The sequence below is a fragment of the Trachemys scripta genome, chromosome 5, assembly GCF_013100865.1.
Source record: "Trachemys scripta elegans isolate TJP31775 chromosome 5, CAS_Tse_1.0, whole genome shotgun sequence".
NCBI classification, from domain to species: Eukaryota; Metazoa; Chordata; order Testudines; family Emydidae; genus Trachemys; species Trachemys scripta.
This window is the reverse complement of record NC_048302.1, coordinates 39,540,590-39,559,604: the sequence shown is the minus strand read 5'-3', so window position 1 is coordinate 39,559,604 and position 19,015 is coordinate 39,540,590. Positions and strand designations below refer to the sequence as shown.

Sequence of the window (19,015 nt, the reverse complement as noted above, 5' to 3'; positions counted from 1 at the left end):
CCCTAATCTTATGTCCAGAAATAGCTGAACCATTTTGCTTAAACTTTCCAAAATAATTCAGCTTGAGGCAGACACCCAGCATGGAAAATTTAAGCCCAAATGCTTAAAGTTTGGCAGAATTATAAGCAACTGAAAACAAGATCTTATAATTGGAAGCGTTAATACTTAATAGCAGATGGTGCTGCCAGCCACACCTATAATAAAAACATGGCTTACAGAGGGGGAAGCTATTTTCTGTTAATAGATATCTACTTCATTAATAGCTGTCATACAGTAAAATGGCATCATTGGAGATAACTTTGTGACCAGCAACAACGGGCCAAATAATAAAGTCCTCACTCTCTTTTTACTTAGTCTTTCCTCAGGCAAAACTCAGATTGAAGTTAGTAAGGACTGAATCTTAGGGTTACCATACGTCCTCTTTTTCCCGGACATGTCCAGCTTTTCGGCACTCAAACCCCCATCCGGGGGGAATTGCCAAAAAGCCGAACATGTCCGGGAAAATGGCGGCTCTGCTCCTCCCCTGACTCTTCGGCTCTGTTTAAGAGCCGAGCTGCCCGAGCGCTATGGGCTTCAGGCAGCCCCCTTGCCTCCGGACCCCAGCCGGGGCGCAGGGTCCGGAGGCAAGGGGGCTGCCCGAAGCCCAAGCGCTTCCCCTCCCAGGCTCCAGCTGTGCTGGGGAAGCGCCGGCTGGGGGCGCAGGGTCTGGGGGCTGCCCGACAAACCGTGAAGCCGGTAGCGCTCGGGCAGCCGTTTCCGCGTGGCTGGGAGTGGGAGGGAGGAGGGGGCGGAGTTAGGGCGGGGAAGGGGCGGAGTTGGGGCGGGGCTGGGGGTTGGGGAAATGGGCGGGGCCAGGGCCCATGGAGGGTCCTCTCTTTTTATTTGCTAGATATGGTAACCCTAGGCTGAGTACAGTTTTTAGAAGTTGGCCAAACACTGGTAGTGGTGCATGCTAAAAAATATGTAATTGGTCTTGTATAGTCTATGTGCAGAGATCACCAGCTAGGGTCAGAAAAGAAAGTTTTCCCCACTTACAGCATTACATGTGGTGCAAGGTATCATATGTTTTGTTTGCATTTTGCCTTCCTCTAAACCATCAGGTCTGTGCCACTATTGTGGGGCGGATACAGGACTTGATGTTTCCTATGTGTACCTATTGAATGTGCTTAGAAGATATTTTTGAAAGGAAATGATGTTGCACATAAAAATAGTTTACCATAATCCTTGAGGAGAAATGGGCCTACACGAAATGAGTCTGTGAACACCTTTCAGTTGTGAGCAAAAGACAATATAAGGATCCGTGACCCCTTCTCTACCAAGAAGCCTTTTCTGTGCAAGGGTAAAGAGTGAAGGGCCAGGACAGAGGGAGATACAGGCAGACAGCTGGGCAAATGACACAAGACAAAGGAGAAAGTCATCAGTGTCTATAGCCACTGGGGAAGAATCTGCCAAGGAAATGATTGCTATAATAGTCTACAATTATTTTATCTTTTCTGCTTATTAGGTCCATTGAAGGAAGCCCGTCTCTGAGACATATGACTATGATGAGGGAAAAGGGAAGACGGCAAGCTATTAGAGGCCCAGCGTTCATGTTCAACAACAGGGGCACAAGCCTCACTGCTGAAGAAGAGCGTTTTCTGGATGCAGCAGAGTATGGGAACATTCCCGTGGTGCGCAAAATGCTGGAGGAGTCAAAAACACTAAATGTCAACTGTGTTGATTATATGGGCCAAAACGCCTTGCAGCTGGCTGTAGGGAATGAGCATTTGGAAGTGACAGAACTTCTGTTGAAGAAGGAGAACTTGGCACGAATTGGAGATGCACTGCTGCTCGCTATTAGCAAGGGGTACATCCGGATAGTGGAAGCAATTTTGAATCATCCTGGTTTTGCAGCAAATAAGCGACTGACTCTGAGCCCCTGCGAGCAGGAGCTCCAGGATGATGATTTTTATTCCTATGATGAAGACGGCACCCGCTTTTCACCAGATATCACCCCCATCATTTTAGCTGCCCACTGCCAAAAATACGAGGTTGTGCACATGTTGTTATTGAAAGGAGCGAGGATAGAAAGACCTCATGACTATTTCTGCAAATGCAATGACTGCACTGAAAAGCAAAAGCATGATTCTTTTAGTCACTCCAGGTCGAGGATAAATGCCTACAAAGGCCTGGCTAGTCCTGCTTACCTGTCTCTTTCCAGCGAAGACCCAGTTCTCACAGCTCTAGAACTCAGTAATGAGCTTGCCAAGTTGGCCAACATTGAAAAAGAATTCAAGGTATGAGATCTTTTTTGTTTGCCTCTTTTTTTTTTTAATGTTGACTTCACTTGTAATGTCATCAGATGCTTGACATTATTTCCTGTATTTTACCTTTTGAGTTAAAGTTGTTTGATTTATATTGTTCCTTTTGGTTCTTGCTATTTTGAATGCTCATTGAGTAAACCATTAAAAAGCAATTTTGCTTGAAACAAAATTGCTTTTACACTTAATATGCATCAAGAGATACAGAAAAAGTGCCAGTGTGAGCATTATTAACCCTACAATCAATGGGAAACAATTTTATTCACTGTAACAGATAATAGTTGTTTTTGCTGATGTGCACTCTATAGGGGTAATATAATCTGAGCATCAAGCAGCAAAATTACACTTTTCATTTACACAATGACTTTGTTTCCATTTTTTATTCACACACATTTTGAATGCTGTTTTCTGCAAATTATGAAGATGACGTGTGATTGTTGTTTTACCACTGGACAGTCAATTTTTTCATTCATTTTTCAGGAGTGTATTTGTCTACCCAGAAATGTATTTGTCTGTTTACATATGCAGTCCCTTTTATTCTCTTTTTGACTTGTATTTTTTAGTTTCACTGTACACTAATTATTTTGTATATCTCAGCATCTCCATTAAGTAATTCATGATTAGACAATGATAAATATTACCCAGTGCTGCCGCTTCATGATATGCAGTTCCCTGTAATACCTCAGAAGGGACACTCACAAAAACCAGCTGTATGGTTGAGACTACACTGCACTAAAAAAAGCCTGGATCAGGGAATGACAGACTGTAAACAGAGAGTGGTTATATAAATGATGTATCTAGTTGCAGCAAAAATTTTAATGGGGTCCTGCAGGGTCAATGTTGAGTACCACTTTATTTAATTAACATCTTCATACATGATGTGAAGGAGGGAAAAAGACTCATTAATCTTTGCAGATCACAGCCAGCTGTAATTTATTACAAACACAATGGAGGACTGAGAAGAAATACAAGTGGATCTAGAGTGGGTGGGGAAAAATGGGTAGGAATGAATAGAATGAAGTTTCATTTGAACAAAGAACGAATGTATCCTTCTGGACAGGAGTAATCCCAAATATTGTTAGATAACAGAAGCGAGGCAGAACTAGTAAGAAGGAAAGCTTTAATACTGAGAAAAACCTATGGGTGGTTATGAGATAACTTTAACAGAACATGAGTTTGTGCTCCAGGAATGGCCTGCACCGCTGACAGAGTATAATGCCAAAGCAAATATTTTATGATTAGGGGCTTGATTCTGCACAAAATTCACATGGGCTCCGCAGCCCTTACTCCAACCACTGTGGCACTTACTCAGGTAAAAATCTACAGTAAGGGCTGCAAGACCTCTGGGTTCTGTAAGGTTCCTTATAGCCTACACATCCTAGAGCCTCTTTTAGTCTTTCTCCATCATTTTTAACTTCTCGTCTTCCTCACATGGAGAAAGAAGCTGCCATTACAGAAATAACATACTGTCTATTCTAAATTCCCCACACCACCTGTCCAAACTATATTGAGGTAGATCAAACAATGTCTTTATTTCCACTGAAATATATTTATATGGGAAAAGATTTTGCAGAGATAGAACTGAAAAATGAGAGAGATTTTTTTGCCAAATAGGGACTATTCCTCCAAAACAGAGACTGTTGGCATATATGCCCCACACTAAGACCTGTAGTTACCTGCTTCACACGCAAATCATTATTGACAGAAAAACCATAGTTGACACCAATTTAGTATTTTTTTTTTACCATGGACTATTTTCCAAATAAACCATGATCCTGTTTTCCAGAGTTATGTGTGTACATGCTGATGACTCATGTTTTTTTAAATAATATTTCAGTTATCAGAACCGTAAAATTAATGCCTTTTTCTGGCTCTTCTTAAAAATCACTCTTCTAGTGGACCGACACAGCACTAAATCCTACATGCAAGTGTTTTACTGTGTGTCACTTTAATTATTATGACATTAATGCTCAGACCCTGTTAGACCCAGGTTCCCTTGTGCTATACAAATACATAGGTAAAAGACAGTCCACGCCACAAAGAACTAAATTAAGATAAGACATAGGTGTGTGTAACCAACAAACACTGTCATGAAGATGCAGTCATGCAAAAACATGCCGAAGCAAACCCCAACATCAGTAGAGCAGAATTCTATACAATATAAACCCAGTGACAGGGAAACCCCAAAGGTTCAGAGTTTGGATGCATCTGACAGGCCAGATGGCGGCAATTATACCACTGCTGCGTGAACTGGATGATATGGGTTCAAATGACACCATGAGGAGTACTGGAGAGCTTATGCCTCAGGTCAAAGGCCACTCAAGCCAATCTGCTGCCCCAGGCAAAACTTCAGAGTGTTGCCCCTTTCCTACTCCCTTAGAAATTTGTGGCAAGAACCCCACCACAGTCCCCCACATGCTCATCTCATACCAGCCCAGCATGTGTGGCAGTTATAGTGTTGCCAGCTCTCCCAGATTTATAGTGAGGTGACACTGACCCTGCTGCAAGAGTTCTCACTGGTGGACTGAGCTGGTACAGAACTTCCAGATTCTCTCCTAACCATAATTAATTAATTAATTAATTCTGTTCTTCATCCACCCAGCCCCACATCTGCCCATTCCCAGCCACCAATGAATTGTGAAACTCCCAGCCCTCAAATCAATTCTGCCCCACTCCAGTCCCACATCTGCCCCTCTGGGTACATCTGCTCATCTTGTAGCTCTAGGAGTTCCTCACCACCTCCAGGCCTTGGAGGGACAAGGCCCCCTTCTATCTGTTCCCAAGCCTGTGGGGAAGGGCCGCTCCTAGGATTCTTTGCTCCCCGCTTCTCCTTCCAAGGCCTGGAGTTACAGGGAATGTGATAGAAATGGGAGCAGGGAGGAGCAGGGAGAAGACTGACCCTTTTTTCACAGGATAGAAGTGGGGAGGAAGGAGCAGAGCCACTCTGAGTTGCTGGGCTCTTTCTGCTTTCTCCTTCCTCATCCCTTCCTGCAAGATTGGTGTTGGCTGCTCCATCTGCCCTTTGCCCGCCCCCCAAAAAACATACCTACTCTTAGCTCCAGAGGGGAAGGTGGAGATCTCTCTCTGCCTGCTTCCTGCAGCAGCTTTTCCCCAGGAGGTGAGGACATGGGGAAGGCATGAAGGCTGGAGTTTTTAACACCATCGCCCGACTGGCTCCATTAGCAGCCCAAATCACATTACTTGCAATAAAGTCACGAGAGGATTGCAATAAATTCCATCAGGGCTGCAGGCAGGGCTGCCAAAAGCCTGAGGGTTACACAACATGCCACACTGGCAGCCTTGGCGCTAGAGCTGGGACTGAGAGAGCAACCTGTTAGCAGATCTTTTCTGTATCTCACATGAATCCATTCTAGGTTGTTTACCCATGTTTGTTTGGTGCAAGCCCAAGTTGTGACACTGTTAAATAGAGCTGCCTTTTTATAAGTGTCTCTTCAGTCTCTTCTGGCATGAAGCTGAGGTTAAAGGTGAATGGCGTACTGACTCCTTGCTATGTACTGCCATCACCCTGCGGGGAAGCTGGCACTCCCATCCACTATGATTGAGTGTGGCCTGTAGTCCTCTCGTGCTCCCTCCTCTGCAGGGCTGGCTCCAGGTTTTTTGCCGCCCCAAGCAAAAAAAAAAAAAAAAGGGGGAGGGATGGAGTGCCGCCGCCGAAGCAAAAATAAAAATAAAATAAAATAAAATAAAGCCCCTTGAAAAGTGCTGCCCGCAAAGGGCCGGAATGCCACCCCTTGAAAAGGGCTGCCCCATGCACATGGTTGGAACGCTGGTGCCTAGAGCCAGCCTTGCTCCTCTGGGATCATCATGGGGGATATCGAGGGATTTAAGTTTTCAGCTTCAGTCAAAAGTAACTGATAACACAGCACTGAACATAATTCTTCCAAGATTTGTTTTTAAAATATAGACACCACCCCCTCTCATACCTAGACAACAGCAAGATTCATTTCAACAGAAATTCATGAACTGTTCTCAAAGCCTATGGTAAATTGCAGCTTGGCTCATTTCCTGTTTGCACTCTCTGCATTTCACTTTCTGGTTACATGTAGCAGCACCAGCAGCTCAGTAAGCAGCTTTGGGTGTGGTTCCCTACAGAGTGGGAGTGTTGGCTACACATTTAATGAGGGGTGGTTTAAAAATGTTTTGGGGCTAAATTTCCAAAAACAGACATGCTTAATTGAATGTGCACAGTTGGGTATGTGAAAAGCCAAATGTAGCTGCATAACTGCTTATTTGCACAAGAAAATACTGATGTACACATGCAAATCAAGGTTTGCACAAACATAGTGGAGTTTGTTTGCATGCAGTTTAGTGCACTCAGTCTTGAAAATTAGATTTTTAATGGGGGATAAAAGTTAGTGTTTATTTCACTGCTAATGAAACTGATTTCTTCTCAAATTTATGGAATAAGAATTCAAAGGAACCAATGAAACCTGATTTTTGTTGAAGTTACAAGACACTAAGGTGGCCAAATATAAATACTGAAAATAGAAAGGAAAACTGAAGGCTCCTAGGTATATTTGACTTCTTTATCTTTTCCCTACTTCCAACTCCTCCTTCTAGTGTTTCCCTTTCCACTCTTTCTCTGCTGCCTTTCGTGTGTCTTCTTTATCGCTGCCAGTGTGGGTTTCCACTTCTTGCCCCTGTGGTAGGATTTTGCCTTTCTCGTCTCAGCACCTGTGTGTGGTTCTATCTTCTCTCTCCCTCCCTTCTTCTTTCTTCCTTTTCAAGTTCCCCTATTTGGGATTTCCCCTTCCCTTGTCCTTTCCCTCTCTGCCCACTCCCTGCGGTTCCCCCTTTTTCTTTCCTTCTGTGGGGTTTTCTTGTCTTCTACCTCTATGTAGTTCTTCCTCTCTCCCTGATCTGGTGAAGCGAGGTTGGTCTCAGATGAAACTGCAGATGGCTATCTCTGGAAGCCAGCTGAGGGATAAACAAAGCAATAGCATGAGCATCTTGAAGCCCCAGCAGCAGCATGAACTCCTGGAGGCCAGAACAAGAATTGCAGTAATTCCTCCCCTCCCCTACTCCAAGTTCTCACTAGTAGGGTTAAGCAACAAGGTTCAGGATAGAAGTCAGAAATTCCACATTGTCCCAGATAAATCAGGACTGTTGGCAAGTATTGAAAAACATTCATTCCATTAAAAACATTCATTCCATACCAAATTTTAATCTTTTAAAACAACTGATTAGATTCTCTTCTGTCAGGGAGATACAGCAGCCATGATTAGGTCTTCAATAACATTTTAGAAGCTTTAGAGAGGATTAGAAGGAAAATAGTGATGCTGAGAAAGACCTTGCTGTGACTAAGTCATGATAGTCATAGAATATGAATTTTGCTCCAGTAGTGGATTTGCACCAAATTTGATATTTAAAAAGCTTTTCTGACCAATGTATCTGCTCAGAAAGAATGTTTAGAAGTACAATGACACTTTTGAGGCACATAAATGTGGTGGTTAGATTTCTTTCTTTCTTTTTTTTTATAGAAAAGATCAACTATGAAGAGTTAGAGTATGCTATACTACAAGAAGAACCAGGCTAGCACATATTTTTTATGCAGTGGCTGGGGCACTGTGTACTACCACTTTTTCATTGCTAGACTTTATAGGAAAACACAGTTCTGTAACTGTGGCTTGACCTATGGTGCAACATTGTTCATAACCATGGTTATAGAATCATGGTTTTCCCATCCACATTTGCATCAAACTTGTTAGAATACAAATACCGCCAACCATTGTAGATCCCTGCTCTTCTAGTTTCAGCAGGCCCTTAGGACACTGCAGTTAGTTATTGGTTTCTTACTTGTATAGTCCTTAAAGTATCTGAGCACTTTGCAAAACATTACGTTCATAGTCCCAAAGAGCTTCTAAGTCCATCTGTTTGCATCATCTTATTGATAACTGATTGGCTGAGACTTATTTTTAGACATTTTATATTTCTCAGATAAAATAGATTATAAGTGGTTGTTTTACATTTTTAAGTTTTTATCATGGGACAATGGAAGGCTTTCTAGCAGTCAGATCAGCTGACAGCCCTTTGGTATAATGAGTGATAAAAGTTAAATATGAACCTACAAAGGAATGAGTTTGCTAAAAATGGCAATGCTATAATTTGGTTTACATATAATGGCATTAGGCTAAATGCCCTCATATAAACTTTAGCAAGAATTGCACTTGCTTTCACCAGGGCTGAATTTGGTCCTTCAGGTCAAGGATCAAAGAGCTCTCTAGTCCCACTTTATATAGGATAAATTCCTACACTTGGTTGTGCTTGAAGCTCCCATTGAAACTGATGGAAGATATGGATATGCATTTAAGGGCAGATATCCCTTTTCCAAGTCAATTAGCATAGTCTTCCTTAGCTGAACTAATAAAGAGCATTCAAACTTCTACATTTAGAACCAGATTTTAAGAGCTCGAATCAATATGCATTAATGTATACAAATTTGTGTTTGATTTGTGCATGAAGTTCTTATAACTCACACAAATTGGGTATTTATGCACATGGTCTAAATAGCCATTTTTATACTTTCCAAGTTTGCATGTGCACTTGCACCAGTTGTGTGAGTGAATTAGTTATGCAATTCTATGTGCCCCTGTGCTCTGGCCATTTTGAAAATATGGATCATAACATATATATACAGTATATATATACATTTTTATTTGAATAAATACTTTTGTTATTTAAGAACTTGTTACAAATTCTTAAAATGTTTACTGCATAAATTGTTAAATTGATGCCTAAATATGTATATGTATAATGTGGCTAAGTGATGGTTTCAGTGGAGTGAAACTAAATTTTAATTTCCTAGCTTTTTTCTTTTATTTTTCAAAAAGAGCTTTTCACTAACAGCTTTTTCCATTAAATGTCCATGTTCTTTTAAGAAAAAAGAAAAGCAAATGAATGCTTAGATGGTAAAGGAAGTTGTGTGAGCTGCTTGCATGGTACACTATTATTTTCAGATTAGAACTCCTTTACTTCTCAGCCAATTTCTTCATTTAGTAAATCCCACATTCATCACTCAGATCTATGTACATATCAATAAAGGCATTTTAAAGTGCAAGAAAAAGCCTGGTCAGTTTTCTCAGAACTAAATTAAATTGTATTCATGCAAGGACAAAATTTGGATCTTGCTGCATAAAAAATGTCATTTGGATAACTCAAAAAAAGCCAAACTAAATTTTACTAAACTTTAAAAAAATCAGCATTGAACAGAGAACAGGCCTAATTATGTCAGAGCAAAGACTGATTGTTCTAAAAAATTTTAAGTGCCGGAAAACAGAATTTAGGATGGCTGTGATTCCTCTCCCATCAATATAATGCTGTTACTGCTGGCAATGAGGTTTTACGTAGGTGCATCCTCCCACACACTATCAGTTGCAGGATCTGAGCCATAATTTGTGGCCTTATGTTTCCTGTATGGCGTACTGGGTGATAACATGAGAGGATTCCATGTTTCTAAAGCTAAAATGCCTGTTTATTAAGAGAGCTATGTACAGAGATGCTGCAACTGACGCTACCTTTGAAGCTAGGGTTGCCAACTTTCTACTTGCACAAAACTGACACCCTGGCCCCGCCCCTCTTCCGAAGCCCCGTCCCTTCTCTTAGGCCTCGCCCCTGCTCACTCCATCCCTTCCTCTGTCACTCGCTCTCCCCACCCTCACTCACTCGCTCATTTTTACCAGGCTGGCTCGGGGTTTGTGTGTGGGAGGGGGTGAGGGCTCCGGCTGGGGGTGCAGACTCCGGGGTACGGCCAGAAATGAGGAATTCAAGGTGCGGGAGGGGGCTCCAGGCTGAGGCAGTGGGTTGGGATGCAGGAGGGGGTGAGGGCTCCAGCTGGGGCTGAGGGCTCTGGGGTGGCACCAGGGATGAGGGGTTTGGGGTGCAGGAAGGGGCTCTGGGATGGGGGATGGAGCTGAGGGGTTTGGATATGGGAAGGGGCTCCGGGCTGAGGCAGGGGATTGGGGTGTGGGAGAGGGTACAGGCTCTGGGCTGGGGGTGTGGGTTCCAGGGTGGGGCTAGAAATGAGGGGTTCAGGGTGCGGGAGGGGACTCCATGCTGGTTGAGAGGGGTGGGAGGGCTTGGCTGAGGGTGCGGGCTCCGGCTGAGGGTGCAGGCTCTGGGGTGGGGCTGGGGATGAAGGGTTTGTGGTGCAGGAGGGTGCTCTGGACTGGGGCAGAGGGGTTGGGTGCAGGTGGGGTGTGAGTGCTCTGTCTGGGGGTGCAGGCTCTGAGGTGGGGCTGGGGCTGGGGATGAGAGGTTTGGGGTGATGGAGGGTGCTCTGGGCTGGGACCGAAGGGTTTGGAGGGTGGGAAGGGGATCAAGGCTGGGGCAGGGGGTTTAGGTGCTGAGGTCAGGGCCGGCTCTGCCTTTTTTGCTGCCCCAGGCAAAAAAGCCTCCCGCCGCGCCCCCGAACGCAGCAGGGGAGGGCGGCGAGCCCGGCCGCGGGTCGCTCTCCCCGACTGGCCGGAGTGCCAGGGGCAGGGCGGCGAGCCCGCCGCGGCTCCACTGGCAGCCAGAGCGCCAGGAGGAGGGCAGAGAGCCCGCCGCGGCTCCGCTCTCTCTGGCGGCCAGAGCGTCTGGAGGAGGGCGGAGAGCCCACCGCAGCTCCGCTCTCCCCGGTGGCCAGAGCGCCGGGAGGAGGGCGGAGAGCCCAGCCGGGGCTCTGCTCTCCCCAGCAGCCAGAGCGCCGGGGGGAGAGCAGTGAGCCGGCTGGGGCTCCACTCTCCCCGGTGGCCAGAGCGCCGGGGGGAGGGCGGCGAGCCCGGCCAGAGCTCCACTCTCCCCGGTGGCCAGAGCGCCGGGGGCCGCACCGCGCCGCCCCCCTCCAGGTGCCGCCCCAAGCACAAGCTTGGTGGGCTGGTGCCTGGAGCTGGTCCTGGCTGGGGTGTAAGGGCTCCAGATGGGGGTACAAACTCTGGGGTGGGGCTGGATATGAGGGGTTTGGGGTGTAGGAGGGTGCTCTGGGCTGGGACTGAGAGGTTCAGAGGATGGGCATGGGATCATGGTTGGGACAGGGGGTTGGGGCATGGGAGGGGGTCAGGGGTGCAGGCTCCAGGCGGTGATTACCTCAGGTGGCTCCCAGAAGCAGCGGCATGTCCCCACTCCAGCTTCTATGCGGAGGCGTGGCCAGGCGGCTCGGCACGCTGCCCCTTCCCCAGGCGCCGCCCCTGCAGCTCCCATTGGCTGTGGTTACCGGCCAATGGGAGCTGCAGAGCTGGCGCTTGGGGTGCGGGCTGCACGCGGAGCCCCCTGGCTGCCCCATGGCTAAGAGCCAGAGGGGGGACATGCTGCTGCTTCCAGGAACTGCCGGGAGCCTGCCTTAGCCCCGCTGACCAGACTTTTAACAGCCCGGTCAGTGGTGCTGACCCTATATGCACAGTGACTGGCTTCTTGGTGCCTCCTCCAAACTCTTCTCTCTTGCAACCTGTGCTCCTCCTTCCAAATTCCATGCAGGTTGCTACTCCTTATATTATTAACAAAATGTTAAGTTTTAATTTCCTTTCTTATGCCTGTTGTTTTAACTCCAAATGATTCTGTACATGGTGATTAATGTGCTTTCCTTTCCACCATTTATATAAATGCCTATTTAGTTGTAGTGAAAATGGTAGCAACTGTCTTTAAGTAGCAAATTAATTATTTAAGGGAAACCTTTCAATTTCTTAATTACTGATATGCAATGCTTTTGTTTTTGGAAATTAGAAAATAGTACAAATAAATACTGTATAACACTGCTGTGTAGAGCAACTTTCCAAAACATATTACAAAAAGCTAATTCAGTTAAAAAATTAACAAAACTAATAGCAGAAGGGGAAAGAAATTGAGGTGTTTAAACAAGGGAAAAGATATGTTTGCAGATGGGCAGACGGTAAAGCTGAGATATATAGGAAGGGTTTTCCAGCTGACAGGAGTTGCAGAGAGGAAAGATCTCACATGAAGAGTGTTCAGAAGATGGAGTGTGTGAAAAGAAAGAGAGAATGCCAGTGCTAGATGCATAGAGAATAGTCAGTATAAAGAGACAAAGGATTCACATTGGTCCTTTTATAGCCTATAGGAAAAACTAGCTGGAGCAAATGATTGGGGGATTTTAAAAGAAAAGGGAGTACAATCTTGAATTGGGTCCTGAAATGAATGATGGACTGTTTATGCAACTGATAGGATCATATTTCTTTGTACTTGTGGGAAGATGGCCAACTGCACCTGTATATGAGGGAATCAAGTGCTGAGTCTTGGCGAGGCCACTGAGGAAGGTGTTAGAGAAATCAAGGTGAGGACATGAAAGCATGAATGAAGATTTCAAGAGAAGTGGAACTGAGATATAGGCATACATGGCTAATGTCACAGAGGTGATAATAGGCAGATATGCAGACATAAAAGTTTGCAGAAAGAAGGTTCAAGGTTAGGCATTACACTAAAATTATGTACAGAGGTTGGATCAACAATATTGAGATGCAGCCACAAATTTCCTGTGAAGATAAGCAAAGAGGGTGAACAGATGGAAATTGTTAAAGGCTTTGACAGATATGAACAACTGAGTGTTACCAGTGTGAAAGTAGCAGCTACAGTTAACGGTAGAAATAAGATGACTCAGTGGGAGGAGGTAAATTGAAAAGGGTAGAAGAGTCAGCAATGTGCTATGCACTGCATAGAACAGGGGCTTACGCACAGAAAAGCTGTCACTGCAGCACTCTAGAAATAATAGTTTGACAGGTATAAAGGTGGGATCTCGACACACCTGCATAACAATGGGTGTAGTCCAGGAGAATAGAGTAGCCCACAGTGTCTAAGGAAGCAGTGAGGTCACAGAGAATGAAAAGAGTCCCAGAGACAGCAGAAAGAGAGAAGTATTTAACTATATACAATTGAGAGATTCCCATGCTATCACCTGCACTGAACCCAGACTGAAAATGGACAAGCATATTGTAGTGCAAAACTGGAGAGATGAGAAAATGCTACTTTTTCAAGTGCTTTTTAGAAAAAGAGAAATTAGGACACTACGGGGTCCCATCTATGCTGCGAGGAGGGAGGCAATGGGCAGCCTAGGTAAACAGGTTAGAGCACTGTTCTAAACAACACTGTCCAGGCAAACCATGTTTAAGTTGTGTTAAACTACATTTAAAACTAGTTCAGATAACACAGTGTTAATTTCCAGTACTGGGGACTTTAAAAAGAATCTCTGAAGCAAAGGAAGGTTTTTTAAGAAGGGAGGCAGATAGTGAGACATTTTAGAGACTTGGGGAAGGTAATAAAGACAGCAATTATTGACAGTAATGGTAGTGGAGGGAGAAACAGTGATGGAAAATGAACAAATGAGAAGAAAGGGCAAGGGATTAAGAAGGTAGATAGTTTTGTGAAGGGACTGGTTCGTATCAGACATATGCAAGAGGTACATAGGAGAGAGGGGAGAGGAAAGGAAGGGAAAGGTATATAGGGAGTGCTGGAGAAGACAAAAATTATTGCAATTTGGAATTTCTCAGAAATGCTGGGGAAATGATGAGAGGGAGAGAGGACTAGAGAAAAAAATGAAAAGTAAGAACAAGGATTATCAGCACCTTTAGCAATGATGGAGGAACAGAAATTAGATTTTGTAGCTCAAATGGCGATCTCTGTAGAATGTATCTGGCACTTAAAAATACATTGGCATTTTTTGCAGCAGTAAGGTTAATAAGTCCAGGGTTCTGGTCTCCAATTTGGGCAATTCCATTTTACCACTGAAATTTCCTTAGCTCTTCCATTTTGATTCAGGATTCTTCTTCACTTGTCCTAAACCTTTGTGTAATATTGTAGTGCACTGTTAAACGGTTGCCACCTCAGAGGTGGTCTGTTGCCTTTTAGTAAAGAGTGAAGTGATTGTAATATATAATATAGTACAATATAAATTTGTAAAGTACTTAGAGATTCACAGGATGTAAAGTACAATATAAATATGACACTATTAAGCTTTCATTAATTTGTCCATATTTCCTTATTGTCAGCTGCTAAGCAAACCCATCTTGTGAGTCAAAGGCTATTATTTTTTAACTTCCTTTTCAGAATGACTATCGCAAGCTGTCTATGCAATGCAAGGACTTTGTGGTTGGTGTCCTTGATCTCTGCCGAGACTCTGAAGAGGTAGAAGCCATTCTAAACGGGGATTTGGATGCTGAGCCAGTTGAAACACAGAGGCACAGAGCTTCACTGAGTCGTGTCAAACTAGCCATTAAGTATGAAGTAAAAAAGGTAACCGTGTAACCAGCACGTTTAGACAATGTTGTATGTGAATGCATTGTATCATATTCTGCATGTATTAATGGACTGACAGTAAATTATCTTAAGACAAAATATGTGGGCCAGATTCGCAGTAGGTATAAACTAACACACACAAAAACCCTCCAATGGAACTATGTCAGTGTATACCAGCTGAGAATTTGGCCCTGCATTTTTAATGACAGAAATAGCATGTGCCAGAAAGATGATATATTTACACAAATTACAGTCGGTGAAATCCTGGTCTCATCCAAGTCAATGGCAGTGAAGATTTCAGTGGGGCCAGCATTTCACTCCGTTAATGTAGCTATGTGCATGAGTCTTCTTGCCAATCCCTGTGATAGCATTTTAATCAAAAGTGAAGGCTGTAGCCACAACAGGATTTCTTTCATGTTATCATAAAAGGGCTATTTTGTTAGTGTTTTTTTTAAATGTTATATTTACTTGCTACTTGCAGTATTGGAATTGATCAAATAAATTATATCATAAGCTGCTTGGAAAGTCTTGCATCTGTCCACTAGGATAGCTGTCTACACATATTTTTCTTTTTAAGGAGAGCCTTCATTTCACTGCTCTGAAAGAGAACACATTTCAATTGTTACTCTGTTTCTTTATCATATTTTTGAAGGCATCATATAGCACCAAACAGCTCATCTGCAAATGTGTTGCTGTTAATCAAGCAGCCTTATAGAAAAAAATTCTGTCTGACTTATAGTGTCTTCTGTTTAAATAAATCAGAGTGTGTTCAATTGTGGAAATATGCACTTCAGTTTTATTGTCAGTTAATCAATCAGTTTATTCATATGTTTTTGTAAATACTCAAAGCACGGTATATCTGCAGTGGATACCAATGGCAAAGATTTTGTTTGCCATAAAAATACTTTATTCTGTGAAATTAATATTCTTTACAGCCAGAAATACAACGCTGTAGAATGCAACCGGTTAGTTAAATGTTTATCACTTCATTGTATGCAGTGTAGCTGTAGCTGTGTCAGTCCCAGGATATTAGAGAGACAAGGTGGGTGAGATAATCTCTTATTCGACCAACTTCTGCTGGTGAGAGAGATGCTTTTCAGCTCTTACAAGAGCTCTGTCTCTCTCACCAACAGAAATTGGTCCCATAAGAGATTACCTCACCCACCTGGTTTTATCAATTCATTATCATGTAAAGAAATTTTAGCAGCACATACAGAAGAAATATAGCGACAGCTATATTTTATTTATTGGATGACTTATGCTGATGGTTGTGTGCAGAGGCAGGATAAAATTACCATAAAAAAATACTGCTATTTTCACAATGTTATGATTTCCCATTTAATTTTTTTTTAAATCCCCACAAAAATATGGGAATTCCCAACTTTTCAAAATTCCCATTTTTCACTTTATTTACCCACTTTTCCACTAGCTATGGTTGTAAGCTTTTCCAACAGGGTGAAATACATGAGTAATCATCATACAGTTTTGTAAAAGTGTAAAATCTTCAAGTGAAGGAAGCTGCTCACCACAGGTGTCCTCTTCTGGTTGGGCACAGGTGTAGCAAGGCTACTTCTTCTCTGGCACCGCCCCGATGTCAGCTACTCCAGCCTTGTGGTGGTCTGTTCTCCTTGTACTCCAACCCTCTGCCTAGGTCACACCTTTCTGTCCACCCCTTTTGCAGTTATATAAAGAGCCCTAATGGGGTTGCCCTGTTGGTTAGGTGATAGGCCTTTAGGATCTTCCCTTGCCCAGGTTCTCCCTGTTAGGGGTAGGGTTTATGCCTTCTGCCCTCCTGGTGGTAGGGGAACCAGGGCCTGCCCTTTCTAAGTCCTGTGCCCAAAAGAGCTGTACTGCTGCCGCCCTGGATCACTTTCTTACCAGTCCCCTCTTTCCCAACAGGCAAAATAATAAACAGTAAATAACTGACATCAAAGGTAAAGTCTCAGATCTTCTGAGTGTTGCAAGTCTCTCCCTTATGGCTCTGGTATTGTCTCTGCAACCAGAGCCTCGGGCAACAGGACCTCTCCCACTGCTCCTTCCCAAGAGCTCAGAGTGTAGTCAGTTCCCTTCACTGTCTGCTCCTCTACTAAGCTAGCCTGTTCCCCTTTTGATCTCCTCCTCCAAGCTGTGTGTGCTTTGCAGATAGGGTGGGGTGGGCACCTGGGGCCAGAGCAGCTGCTTAATCCCTTTCTTTCCAGGCTGGTGTTTGCACAACCTGTCATACTTCAAAATTGGGGAAAACCAATATAATTCTTGGCAAACTTCACAATTCTTGACACATGTTTAATGATGGGAACAGGAACCTCTCACTAGATCGGTGGTTCAAAGCTAGCCAATATGAACATGGTCTAAAAGCCTAGAAGGGATTGGTAGCGACTCAGCCCTGGTCTACAGTGTGGGGGGTGGGATCGATCTAAGTTACGCAACTTCAGCTACATGAATAACGTAGCTGAAGTCGATGTACTTAGATCTACTTACTTCACTATGGTGAGTTGACTGCTGCCGCTCCCCCGTCAACTCTGCCTGTGCCTCTCGCCGAGCTGGAGTACAGGAGCCGACGGGAGAGCGCTCGGGGATCGATTGCTGCCCACCGATCCAGCCGGTAGTGAAGACATACCCTGAAAGTTCTTTACCATCTGTTGTCTTTTCAATGCTTTGTTAAATGAGCTGTCTTTGTAATCAAGTCCCAGTAGACAAGCATCTTCACTGCAAAAAATCACCATCACTATGGTATTTTTCTTTGCATTCTCAGCAGAGAGAGAGAGAGAGAAAGAAGATTGCTCAGTCTCAATGTCCATTCAGTCTCCTCACATCGAGTTGAGGAGCACATTAAGAGGGTGTCACGGAGTGCGTGTTTCTGGTGCACACACTGTACCTGTTCTGTAGATAAATTAAAGGTTTTAGGTCCTAATCTTGGGCCATTCCATTGGCACAACAGGACCTAAACCCAGTGAATTGGTGACCATGGTGACCCCAGAGAATCTGTGCTGGTTATGGAGATCCTCAGATGGGGTAAAGTCACCGTAGCTATGCCTATGCCACTCCCAACAGATGGCCAGGACAGAGAGCATGATAAGGAGAAAGGGAGCATGGCCAGGGAATCTCTACCCTGGGAGAGCCCCTTGGTGCTGTAATAGCCTCTTGGGGCCATTGGCAGCTGGTGCAAGTTGTAACAGCTGTCAAATTGCAGAGCAGATTTGGGTTTGGGGGGTTGCAAAAGGACCTTTGCCCTCATACCCTCAACTTTGTGTTAAACAATCCTTGGCTTCACACAAGGAAGTGGAGTAACATTTTGAAAAATGCATAAGTGAGGCACGCCTGAAAATTTCACCCATAGTCCTTAGCCTCCCATATTTCTGTCTGGACTTCTGAGTTCATCTACAAAAGAAAAGTGAACTTCTGCGAGACAAAAGTACAGCCAAGCATTGCTAGGATTGCAGCTCCATATGATAATTAATGAGAAAAAAAGCCTCTTTTTAAAAAAAAGAGTTAAAAGCTAATGTCCTCAGAAGCGCATTGTGTGGGAAATGCAGCTCATAACTCTGACCATCCAATAGAGTGCCTACACTTACTATCCTATGCACTGTATAAAAAAAACGTAGCCCTGCTCCAGAAACAGGGTATGATTTTCAGGCTAATGATCAAGATAAAACTGCAGCCTCTCAAACAGCATATGTCCAAAGGAAGTAAAAGCCAGGAGAAACTCTTTAGCATAACTAGACTGGCTCACCATGCTAAGGAGTTGCTGCCATGCTGCTTGTCCTTCCTTATTGTGTGCTAGCTATCTCTGTATTTAAACTGCAAACAATCTCACAGAAGTTTCTCTCAGTGGGCCAAATCCTGCAGTTCTTATTTAGGCAAAACCCACTATAGGAATGTTCAACTGAAATCAATGGGAGTTTGGCCAGAGTACTGTCCAGCCACTCCCCTCAGTGGGAAACTGCAGTCCATGGTCTAGCCACTTCCTTCAGTGGCTCCAGCACCTTGCATCAGGGCCTCAGTCTGCAGATCTCTGGCTGCAGTACTGCTCTGTCCAGGGTGCTTGCTGCCCTCCACCTACAAAGCAGCCAATCTTCCTCCCTTCTCAAGCTCCAGGGAGTGACTGCCCCTGCTCAGTTCTGCAGCTCTTCTTATATGGGCCAGCCCGACCCTGATTGGCTGCTCCTATAAGCCCTTCTGTGATTAGCTGTCTCCTACACAGCCTCCCTAGGGTAGCTTTTAACCTCTTTTCTGCCAGTGTGGGGCAGATGCATCATCACAGGGTCTTAACACAATTCATGGGAATGTTAAAAATGATGATGTAATTCTATAATTACATCTACTCATACAGAAAAATAGATATGTATTACAACTTGCATTGTTACCTGAATTTTCATAGTCGGTAAACTAAATGAAAACTGAATAGTGGTTCTCTGTTAACTATCTACAAGATGTGAAAGTCAAAAACAGCTATATAAAATTGGCTTATCAGATCTGGC

At 44.1% G+C, this 19,015-nt stretch overlaps 1 protein-coding gene across 1 annotated transcript in view; it reads left to right on the top strand.

The window, feature by feature from the left end:
• The window catches only part of TRPC3 (transient receptor potential cation channel subfamily C member 3), a 64,965-nt gene that overhangs the window by 13,514 nt on the left and 32,436 nt on the right, over positions 1-19,015 (top strand). The window contains exons 2-3 of the mRNA XM_034772683.1: positions 1,505-2,276; positions 14,349-14,534. Of these exons, the coding sequence (XP_034628574.1) occupies positions 1,505-2,276; positions 14,349-14,534 (958 nt within the window). The remainder of the gene's footprint in view (positions 1-1,504; positions 2,277-14,348; positions 14,535-19,015) is intronic.